Genomic DNA, 12113 nt, shown 5'->3' with positions numbered 1-12113 from the left:
ATGCCAGGTTGGGAATGCTAAACTCTTGTAAAGTCAGCAAGATTAAGTTAGTTATAATGAACATGTCACACTGATTTTCAGTGAGGGCTTCACCCAATCTGTACTACTGAATATATGAGTACCTCAAACCTTCAACTATTTACAGGAGTCAATAGGTCCTCCTGAGTATAATAAAATTAAGACAGCATTGAACCCCACCCTGTGTATTTTTAGTCAAATATCTGTCTCCTTTCAAGGCAATCCTGAAATAATGATTCAGTATTGATGCCCATAAAGATGGAGTTTAACATCTCCCTATTATCATTCCTTTTGATGTTGTGTTATACTTTACTGCTATGACAAGCATTTTAAAAAATAACTGATTTTATACTATCATTAACAAGGGGAAACAAATACACATAGGAGTAATTTTGAAGATTTAAGAAATAGTCATAGTAAAAATTATATCATTTGGAATACCCAGTGGGATATGTCTATGAGATCTCCTCTTGTTGTAATGTAGTTTTCTACTGCACGCCTCAGAGCCCACAGATTCAGTCTTGTGCCCTATGGCCGGCGGAGGGCTTAATGTTATACATTATTTGTTCACATAACTAGTTGCTGTGATCAGACAGCTATCAAAGGAGTAGCAGACCACAGTCACGAGCCCTTGGTAATTGTACTCGTGAAGGCTTTCATGGCCGGGATCTAATAGTTGTTGTGGGTTTTTTGTGCTCTTTGGCCGTGTTCTGAAGGTTGTTCTTCCTAACGTTTCGCCAGTCTCTGTGGCCGGCATCTTCAGAAGACAGAGTGCTGTCCTCTGAAGATGCCGGCCACAGAGACTGGCAAAACGTTAGGAAGAACAACCTTCAGAACACGGCCAAAGAGCACAAAAAACCCTCAACAACCCCTTGGTAATTCTTTGTGACTTGTGAAAGATGCCTGTGCAGACTATGCCATCTCAAGCACAGCCTGGATGGAAAATGCAGATATGTGGAAGCATATTCTCATTCAACATACTGCCTTGCTAAAATATTGTTTTGTACACTCACATAAGACTGATAAACTTTTCAGGATTGCTGACTCCACTGGCCTTGCTCCTCTTCTTTATCAGATTTAGCATCAATCTGCCACAGAAACACTGGAAGAGGTTTTCAGATCACAATACTTTGCTTCTTTTTCTTCTCAATGTTCAAACAGGGAGGTGGGACATATACATTTGGAGAAGGGACCCTATCCATAATTAACAGGATAACCTATATTATTCAAGACAAAGAAAAGCTATAGAACTTTATGCATGTAGAATAACTGCCTTTCATTTTCATCAGAATTCTATTTAGTATTTACACTGGTGTATGTACCGGAAGTAATTCACAGTGGCAAATTGCTGATTAAGTTGTTGTTCGTGATTCTTCTCATGTGCCAACTTGTGCAAGTGGAACATAAGAAAGAGTGCAAGAAATAACTCTTTAATTAACAGCAATTTTTCTGCCATGATTTGTGCTATTACACTTATGTCAGTGTAGGATTTTGGCCATTGTTTCTAACATGAAGGTCGGGTATGATGGCCTGCATGCTAAAAATAATGGCCAGAATCCTACGATGTAGAAGTTTATATTGGTGGCCTGGTGGTTAAAATGCCAATATTGCTGTTAATTCCTTTGGGCAATTCTTTCAATACTGTAGTTTCCTTTTGGCTACCATGGTTTGAAAATAATCCCAAAGAAGGCACAAAGTATATGCAGAATCAGCAAGCCAATGCAAACCAGCTTTGGGATTGTTTGGAGTGCATCAGAAGGATCATTTCAATGTACCCTGACATTACAGATGAGAAAGAAGCCCCACAAAGTCAAATGGGGGACTGGACCTGAGCTTGTTATGAGAACCTATTCCCATCGTTTGGGCCTTCACACACTGTGACGGAGACAACGCCATCTATCTTCAGAGGCAGGGTATTTCTGGAAGCTGTTCCAGTGTCAGAGGAGCTCAGTTCTCATGAACTGGGCTGTGGCTGTGTATGCTTTTGCTTCTAAAGCAAAAAGCACTGCAGTACAGTGTTTGATTGAATGAATCCCCTTCCTGTAGCAACGGTGCCAGGGCACTGATCGCATTTGTGTATCTCCAATTTGCTGTGTTGTCCGTGAATTTCCCTGGAAGTAAGTGCTGAAGGAATGTATGCCTTCCAGTTCTGGCAAAGTGATGGTTTTAGTGTCATTGCTGGTAGTTCGTGCTAGAAGCCAACAATAGATCTTCTGGGAACATTTTTGCTACGTTTTCTACTTTGGCTAGAGCACTGCCAAGAAACAAGCAACGCATCTTTCAATACTTAAAAGACAACTGTCAAGCTGGCACTTTCTTTGCCCTTGGATCTGGATCCAGCTTGAGAATAGCAACGAGGCAGCTTTGTTACGTGTCCAAATCGGTAGGGGGAAGGGAAAGGTTCAAAAGAGTGAATTAAAAAGTGGAGTCATAGAGTTATTCAGCATTTGCTGATTGAACACAGCAAAGGCGCATCCTGAGGAGTAAGGGAGTGAGAATGGGGAACAGTGCTGAATGGCTGAGTGTATTGAATGTGGATTATGTTCCAGTACAGCAGGTCTCTTGAATCCAACAAGTAAGCCATGTAGACCATGTTCAAAATGAATACTTGAGACTCTTTGCAACACTTTGAGCCCACTACAAGATCTGCCAGCAAAGAAGAAATTAATGTGATGGTCAGTGAATAAGAGGAATTTCAAAGGTAGTTCAAGCATGTTCTGGATTTTAATGTGGCTACATTATATTGCTCTTATAGTCTATGTTTGTGGATGAATAACTATGCATTTTAGTTTCCACATATGCTAGTCCTCAGCCCTGCATGGTAGCTTTTAATTAATTCTTGAATAACTAATCTGTTAACAGACTGGGAAGATAATAAACTACAGAAGTTAAAGTAATACTGGTGCCGAATTCCACATACATTGTTTTTCTTGTTCATTTTGCATGCATTCCCAGATAGCAGTTTGAGTTCAAGTTCCTTTTAGGCCTTCTGTCAATTTACCATGTGATTCTGTGTAAGATTCCTCCCTTTCTTTAAGTTGGGTCTGTGACTGCATAAGAGAGAGGGAGAGGGAAAGAGAGATTCTGTCCTTTCTTTGGTCAAGAGCACATGAAAGTTTATGCGAACTTTTCTATATTGCACCTTGGATTTAAACTGCTGTCACCATTCACAGGGCAATGTTTTATTGTCCCAGGAAAGTTTCAGCTGTACATGTCACATAGATCCCTTTCTCCCCAACTCTTCCCTGCCATTATCACTAGCTTCTTACCCACCCCTTTCACTCTGGTTGTGATTAACAAGTCCCATTCCTTTCAGTGGGCTTCCTCTGTGTAGGAGTCAGGACTAAAACTGAATTTAGTTCACCTGTAAAGGGCATAGTGACATGATGGCAACTTTGGAAGCTCATACAGTCCACAGAGATTTGACACTACAAGGCTAATCCCTAGTAGTATGCACAATGTGATGTGCTGTCAAATTAGTTTTGACTTATGGTAACAATAGCAATGTTTCCAAGATAAGTGAGGTATTTAAACAGTGCTTTCACTACTGCCATCCTCTCATGAGTTTCAGTTTAAATCAAATATCCATGGCCGAGTGGGGATTTGAAGTCACACAAGTCTTAGTCCATAACTACCCACTACTCTGCAATGGCTCTCAGAATCCCCATTAAAGATCCTGCATAATTCTCACTGCTATATTGAATTTTGACCACTGTGTTTGGAGATGGCTTAGATTTGTTTATGGTAATGCGAAAAAAGCACAATGGACATTTTTTGCCCCATTGCCATGTTTTTCCCCCCCTTTGGAACAAAGCAGGAATTATAGTCAGATAAAGTGTGCATTGTTTCCAAGGCACACACTCTTATTCAACTGAGAGCTTACTATTCTGATTATATTTCTTAATTGTGTTCTCCTGCAGACTCGCTTACAAGCTGGACAAGGTTATGGCAGCACATTTAATTGTGTCCTCACTGTGTACAGAAATGAATGTGTAAGTACATTGTTTTGTTTGATGTATATCAAGAGAAGGAAGAAGGTTTAAATATGTGACTTGACAAACTATCCTTCTGAGTCCTACCACTGACAGATAAGAAAACTTTAACTTCTTCAGACCAATAAAGTTTGTGCAAGTAGAGACAGTAAACATTAATTGCTTAACACTGTGATCTGAAGTAACTAAACACAGTATGTATTGGGAATATGGTCATCCAGAAAGAGCTGGACGTTGTTCAAATGCCCTTCAGCATCCTCAATTAATTCTGTCTGCACTGCACTGAATGAAATTAGGGAAAGCTTCAAATGTCACGTCTTCCTTATGTAAAGAAGCATGGGTGCACAGAGGAGCTAGCATCGATACAGTGAATCCAGGGCTCACAGCACTGAAGCTCTAGAACTTCTAGGCTGAAATCCTGTTGCACAGTTCCTTGTGCACAATGGAGATGATGTCATCATCAGTGGCAAATCACTGTAGAATAAAGGCTTCTCTTCGGGGCTATCAGTGGCTACAGTACAATATGTAATTCTGAAGAATTAAAAAGAAAACCTTCAAAATATTTCAAAAATTATTTTTTTCCCAACCTGGAATAAAAGAAAGATTTTATTTCTAAATACTTGTATTTCTGAAAGTATGTTTGCATCAAAATAGTTTACCTCCTTTTATAGCATAAACAGAAGAATTAATGTTGTTTCATTCAAACTTCACTCTCTTCTTCTGAAGTGAACCCTTTCCCTCTTAAAGTGCAACTGCAAGAACGATCTAAAATCCACAATTAACAATGGCTGCAATTTGTGTGCCCGATCCTCCCCTGACGCTGCTTCCTTCCTACTATGCTAATATAAAAATAATTAGAATCGAAGGGAGACATACCTTTCCTTGTTCAGCTAATTTAATGAAACAAAACGTTTGCTGAAAAGGGAAGAAAATATACTCTGCTGAACATAAACACAATGTTAGACGTCTATATAATATAGAGTTGTGTTGTCCTAATAATGCTGCTATTTGAATGCTTTCTTAGAGGGACAATTAGAACTATTTTGATTGCATACCTGTCCTGTTTCACCTGCAGATTGCTGGCTTCTTTAAGGGAATGTCTTTTCCACTAGTTTGCATCGCTGTCTACAACTCAGTGGTATTTGGTGTCTTCAGCAATACCCAAAGGCTCATTAGCCAATATCGCTATGGGAATCCTAATCAGCCCCCTGCACTCACAGACTTGGCTTTAGCAAGCATGACAACAGGGGCTTTTTCTGTAGGAATTGGTGGTCCAGTTGACCTGGTCAAAATAAGGCTACAGATGCAGACACAAACATTTCTGGCAGGTAAGTATCTCATGTTTCTGTGGGTTTTTAAAAATCTGGGTTTATGCTTCAGAGTAATTTCTTCTATCTATGATCATTCTGCAAAACAGAACAGGAATAGAATAGAATAGAATCGTGTATCTATATTGATATAAGAAAATGTGATAAACTGATTTATATGATGGAAAAATAGTAGAAAATGGTGTACAGTTTAGTAAATCCAATCTGGGATACCCAGTATGGTGTAGTGGATACAGCAATAGACTAGGATTCAGGAGACCTGCATTTGAAACCCCGCTCAGCTATGGAATCTCATGGAAGGGATGGGTGGAAGTGGTAAAACCACCCCTTAAATACCTCACTTATCTTGAAAGTACTATTAAGGTCACTGCACTGTAAGTCGGTTCCAACTTGATGGCACATAAGATAAGATGAAATCCAATTCAATTAACTTGGAATGGGAAATTTTTGGCTATTTGGTTCATATTGAATTTATGAAGTAAGAATTTATCTGGAAGCAGGATTCTAGTTCACAGGGAACGGCTACACAGATACATCAGCCTCCTGTTCTTCAGACTGTGGCTTTCATATGTGTTGATGGAAAGTGCAGAGCTAGCATGCCCTCTTTTAATGTGTGTTCCGTCCATACACAAAATGACTGAATAGAATACCTGTTTAGATACAATGGGCTTAATAGTGAGTTAATATGTACAGTATTGTGGACTGTTCATACTGTAGCAGAGCAAAATATGGTTCACGTTTTTAAAAACCATTCCTTTCAATAATATACAGAAATTACAGTTTTTGATTGCAAGTAAAGTCCCTTCTATAGTACTGGATTAAGTCTGATTCCATTTGATTCCTCCTTTGGGTGAAACAAATCTCCTACACATAGACACACAGAATTATTTGATTTGCAAATCAAATGAATTGTATTTAAAAATTACCTGAGTTCTGTAGATCTGTGGATTTTTAATGGTTAACACTATTAATGTTAAATGTAACATGGTACCACGTACCCTTTGTGACAGATGCCTTACCTAACTGGCTGAAGAAGTGACATTTAAATTATAGTCATTTGATGTATTCTCAAAGACTTCACGGCCAGGATCCAATGGTTGTTGTGGGTTTTTCAGGCTGGTTGGCCATGTTCTGGAAGTTTTTTTCTTCCTAACGTTTCGCTAGTCTCTGTGGCTGGCATCATCAGAGGATAGGAGTCAGAACTCTGTCTGTGTTCTGTATAGTCATTTGGTTACATTCAACCGTTAGTCCAAAACAGAAAAGATCCATTTTATCAATGGGATTTATAAAATATATGAGCTGATTTAACAAGTCCCATTCATTCAAGTCCAGTGTTTTAGCTAGGATCGGCAGTTGGATTTAGCCCACCCAACAATTAAAAGACTGTTTTCAACTGTAGGGTTGTAACTATGGTTATGTGGATGTGAGTGATGAATTGAAATGGGTTATACAGTATATATCAATTGCACTGCTTTTCAATATGCCTGAAGGCCTGGGCATCTAGTCTCTCCTTCTAACATCAAACATCTAGATGCAGTTAATCTCTATGCCAGGGTAGGTAACAGGAAGGCCCCCCCAAGCATTCCAAGACTCCCAAAACTACACACACACACACACACACACACACACACACACACACACACACACACACACACACACACACACACACACACACACACACACACACACACACTTGCACTCTTGTAATTTCAGAAGAGGTAGTCGTATTAGTCTGTGCAAGCATTACAGGCAAAAACAAAGAAAATTAAAAAGACAATTAAGGTACTACAACATTTTTGTCTTTATTATTTGTTCTTTTGTGTTATTACTTTTTGCTATAATCAACAAACATTTGCTGCTGCTATTGTTGAAAACTGAAAACAATTTGAGGGCTTAAGGTGTTCTTTGTGTCATATATGGGGCATGAGAATTTTTTGAGCAAACTTAGTGAAACAGCCTTTAGGCTCCCCCGCCATCATACTGTCTGTTTTTAAATGTTTTTAAACATATTTTTGGCCACAAGCAGGTGCAAGAGGCCTCTTGTGTGCGTGTTTCTTTTAATGCAGAATTGTTGTCAAGTGGAGGTTGCACAAGTGGGTTTGTCTGTCCAAGGTCCAGAGATGATCTCTCTGGAGAGTGTCCTTCTCTGTTCTAAGCAATGCAGTTCAAGTCAGTTATGCAATGAAGAAGGAAGATTGCATCTTGGTGAAATATAGTACACTTGCCAGAATGATATATAAAGCAGCAATCTTAATAATTAGTAGTAACCATTAATTTATGTAACAACATCAAAATATCACAATCAAGCCAAGAAAAGGTTGTCATACTGTGTGAATGTTATGTGGCTTGACCTTTTTTCCAGAGACAAGAATTTTCATAAAATCTTCACAAAGACAGAAAAAAGGGTTTAGTATAGACACAAACTCTTTCATGGATTGCTGCCTTGTCGTGGTGAAGGGGCTTGAGTAACTCAGAGAAGCTATGGGCTATGCCGTGCAGGGACACCCAAGACGGACAGGACATAGTGGAGAGTTCCGACTAAACGCAATCCACCTGGAGTAGGAAATGGCAAGCCACTCCAGTATCTTTGCCAAGAACGCCCCATGATCAGAAACAAAAGGCTAAAAGATATGACGCTGGAAGATGGGCCCCTCAGGTCGGAAGGCGTCCAACATGCTACTGGGGAAGAGTGGAGGACAAGTACAAGTAGCTCCAGAGCTAATGAAGTGGTTGGGCCAAAGCCGAAAGGACGCTCAGCTGTGGACGTGCCTGGAAGTGAAAGGAAAGTCCAATGCTGTAAAGAAAAATACTGCATAGGAACCTGGAATGTAAGATCTATGAACCTTGGGAAGCTGGAGGTGGTCAAACAGGAGATGGCAAGAATAAACATCGACATCCTGGGCATCAGCGAACTAAAATGGACAGGAATGGGCGAATTCAGCTCAGATAATTATCATATCTACTATTGTGGGCAAGAATCCCGTAGAAGGAATGGAGTAGCCCTCATAGTCAACAAAAGAGTGGGAAAAGCTGTAATGGGATACAATCTCAAAAATGATAGAATGATGTCAATACGAATCCAAGGCAGACCATTCAACATCACAATAATCCAAGTTTATGCACCAACCAGCATTGCTGAGGAGACTGAAATTGAACAATTCTATGAAGATTTACAACACCTTCTAGAACTGACACCAAAGAAAGATGTTCTTCTCATTCTAGGGGACTGGAATGCTAAAGTAGGGAGCCAAGAGATAAAAGGAACAACAGGGAAGTTTGGCCTTGGAGTTCAGAACGAAGCAGGACAAAGGCTAATAGAGTTTTGTCAAGAGAATAAGCTGGTCATCACAAACACTCTTTTCCAACAACACAAGAGGCGACTCTATACATGGAAATCACCAGATGGGCAATATCGAAATCAAATTGATTATATTCTCTGCAGCCAAAGATGGAGAAGTTCTATACAGTCAGCAAAAACAAGACCGGGAGCTGACTGCGGTTCTGATCATCAGCTTCTCATAGCAAAATTCAAGCTTAGACTGAAGAGATTAGGAAAAACCACTGGGCCACTCAGGTATAATCTAAACCAAATCCCTTATGAATACACAGTGGAAGTAAAGAACAGATTTAAGGAACTAGATTTGGTGGACAGAGTGCCTGAAGAACTTTGGATAGAGGCTCGTAACATTGTCCAGGAGGCAGCAACAAAAACCATCCCAAAGAAAAGGAAATGCAAGAAAGCAAAGTGGCTGTCCAACGAGGCCTTAGAAATAGCAGAGAGGAGAAGGGAAGAAAAATGCAAGGGAGCTAGGGAAAGTTACAGAAAATTGAATGCAGACTTCCAAAGAATAGCAAGGAGAGACAAGACGGCCTTCTTAAATGAACAATGCAAAGAAATAGAGGAAGATAACAGAAAAGGAAAGACCAGAGATCTGTTCAGGAAAATTGGACATATTAGAGGAACATTTTGCGCAAAGATGAACATGATAAAAGACAAAAATGGGAGGGACCTAACAGAAGCAGAAGACGTCAAGAAGAGGTGGCAAGAATACACAGAGGAATTATATCAGAAAGATTTGGATATCCTGGACAACCCAGACAATGTAGTTGCTGACCTTGAGCCAGACATCCTGGAGAGCGAAGTCAAGTGGGCCTTAGAAAGCCTGGCTAACAACAAGGCCAGTGGAGGTGATGGCATTCCAGTTGAACTATTTAAAATCCTGAAAGATGATGCTGTTAAGGTGCTACATTCAATATGCCAGCAAGTTTGGAAAACTCAACAGTGGCCAGAGGATTGGAAAAGATCAGTCTACATCCCAATCCCAAAGAAAGGCAGTGCCAAAGAATGCTCCAACTACCGTACAATTGCACTCATTTCGCACGCTAGCAAGGTTATGCTCAAAATCCTACAAGGTAGGCTTCAGCAGTATGTGGACCGAGAACTCCCAGAAGTACAAGCTGGATTCCGAAGAGGCAGAGGAACTCGAGACCAAATTGCCAACATGCGCTGGATTATGGAGAAAGCCAGAGAGTTCCAGAAAAATATCTACTTCTGCTTCATTGACTATGCGAAAGCCTTTGACTGTGTGGACCACAGCAAACTATGGCAAGTTCTTAAAGAAATGGGAGTGCCTGACCACCTTATCCATCTCCTGAGAAACCTATATGTGGGACAGGAAGCAACAGTTAGAACTGGTCATGGAACAACTGAGTGGTTCAAAATTGGGAAAGGAGTACGGCAAGGCTGTATATTGTCCCCCAGCTTATTTAACTTATATGCAGAATACATCATGCGGAAGGCTGGACTGGAAGAAACCCAAGCCGGAATTAAGATTGCCGGAAGAAATATCAACAACCTCCGATATGCAGATGACACCACTCTGATGGCAGAAAGTGAGGAGGAATTAAAGAACCTTGTAATGAGAGTGAAAGAGGAAAGTGCAAAAAACGGTCTGAAACTCAACATCAAAAAAACTAAGATCATGGCCACTGGTCCCATCACCTCCTGGGAAATAGAAGGGGAAGATATGGAGGCAGTGTCAAATTTTATCTTCCTGGGCTCCATGATCACTGCAGATGGAGACAGCAGCCCTGAAATTAAAAGACGCCTTCTTCTTGGGAGGAAAGCGATGACAAATCTTGACAGCATCTTGAAAAGCAGAGACATCACCTTGCCAACAAAAGTCCGAATAGTCAAAGCTATGGTTTTTCCTGTCGTGATGTATGGAAGTGAGAGCTGGACCATAAAGAAAGCAGACCGCCGAAGAATTGATGCTTTTGAATTGTGGTGCTGGAGGAGGCTCTTGAGAATCCCCTGGACTGCAAGGAGAACAAACCTATCAGTTCTAAAGGAAATCAACCCTGAATGCTCACTTGAAGGACAGATCCTGAAGCTGAGGCTCCAGTACTTTGGCCATCTCATGAGAAGAAAAGAGTCCTTGGAAAAAACCTTGATGTTAGGAAGGTGTGATGGCAAGAGGAGAAGGGGACGACCGAGGATGAGATGGCTGGACAGTGTCTGCGAAGCAACCAACATGAACCTGACACAACTCCGGGAGGCAGTAGAAGACAGGAGGGCCTGGCGTGCTCTGGTCCATGGGGTCACGAAGAGTCGGACACGACTAAACGACTAAACACACACACATAGACACAAAATTTATAATTTAGCTGTTTTATAATATTCAGTTAGAACTAGAAAAAATCACTGGGCTACTCAGGTATAATCTAAACCAAATCCCTTATGAATACACAGTGGAAGTGAAGAACAGATTTAACGAACTAGATTTGGTGAACAGAGTGCCTGAAGAACTATGGATAAAGGCTCGTAACATTGTCCAGGAGGCAGCAACAAAAACCATCCCAAAGAAAAGGAAATGCAAGAAAGCAAAGTGGCTGTCCAACGAGGCCTTACAAATAGCAGAGAAGAGAAGGGAAACAAAATGCCTGGGAGATTGGGAAAGTTACAGAAAATGGAATGCGGATTTCCAAAGAATAGCAAGGAGAGACAAGAGGGCCTTCTTAAATGAACAGTGCAAAGAAATAGAGGAAAATAATAGAAAGGGGAAAAAACAGAGATCTGTTCAAAAAATTGGAACTATTAAAGGAACATTTTGTCCAAAGATAGACATGATAAAGGACAAAAATGGGAGGGACCCAATTGGAGCAGAAGACACCAAGAAGAGGTGGCAAGAATCCACAGAGGAATTATACCAGAAAGATTTGGATAGCCCGGACAACCCAGACAATGTAGTTGCTGACCTTGAGCCAGACATCCTGGAGAGTGAAGTCAAGTGGGCCTTAGAAATCATGGTGTGGCAGATGCCCGTGTCACCCACTCCTGTCAATTGCATCGGAACCTCATTTGCATGGGCCAATGGGAGGACAGGAGGAGTGGAGGCAGAGTCTTGTGAGGGAGTCAGTTGCGTCAGTTAGGGATAGTTAGAGAGAGTGAGAGAAATGAAATAGAGAGATTTGCAGACAGAGCTAGATATACAAAGTTAGAAGTATGAGCTGTAACAAGTTGCATAAGTTGGTTAAACTGCAGTTAAGTAAACAATAGATACAATTTCAATGATGGTGGTTTTGAGTAACTAAATAAAGAACATCTGTAACTTTAATAAAAACTGCCAATTGTTGGCAGCCAGTGTTTGAGTAAAATAATTTACACTGTGGATAAAAGAAATCCACTGCTGTCAGTGAAAGAATGTCACCAGTGTGGGCCTGTGGTTTGTGGGAAACATAGAGGGCACAGGGTGGATGTCACACATGACTAACA

The 12113-nt window shown here is 40.7% G+C and overlaps 1 protein-coding gene across 3 annotated transcripts in view; it reads left to right on the top strand.

Annotated features, from left to right (window-relative positions):
- SLC25A48 (solute carrier family 25 member 48) overlaps positions 1 to 12113 on the top strand; it is a 30711-nt gene that overhangs the window by 6311 nt on the left and 12287 nt on the right. For 2 of the 3 annotated variants that reach the window (XM_020782778.3, XM_072990130.2), the window contains exons 3-4: positions 3939 to 4010; positions 5086 to 5338. In XM_020782778.3, coding sequence (XP_020638437.1) covers positions 3939 to 4010; positions 5086 to 5338 — 325 coding nt within the window. Of the gene's footprint in view, positions 1 to 2039; positions 2720 to 3938; positions 4011 to 5085; positions 5339 to 12113 lie in introns of those variants that run through there. The other variant, XM_078385713.1, reaches the window with a different exon arrangement.

Source organism: Pogona vitticeps, chromosome 2, assembly GCF_051106095.1.
Source record: "Pogona vitticeps strain Pit_001003342236 chromosome 2, PviZW2.1, whole genome shotgun sequence".
NCBI classification, from domain to species: Eukaryota; Metazoa; Chordata; class Lepidosauria; order Squamata; family Agamidae; genus Pogona; species Pogona vitticeps.
This window is presented reverse-complemented; position numbering and strand designations above follow the sequence as displayed.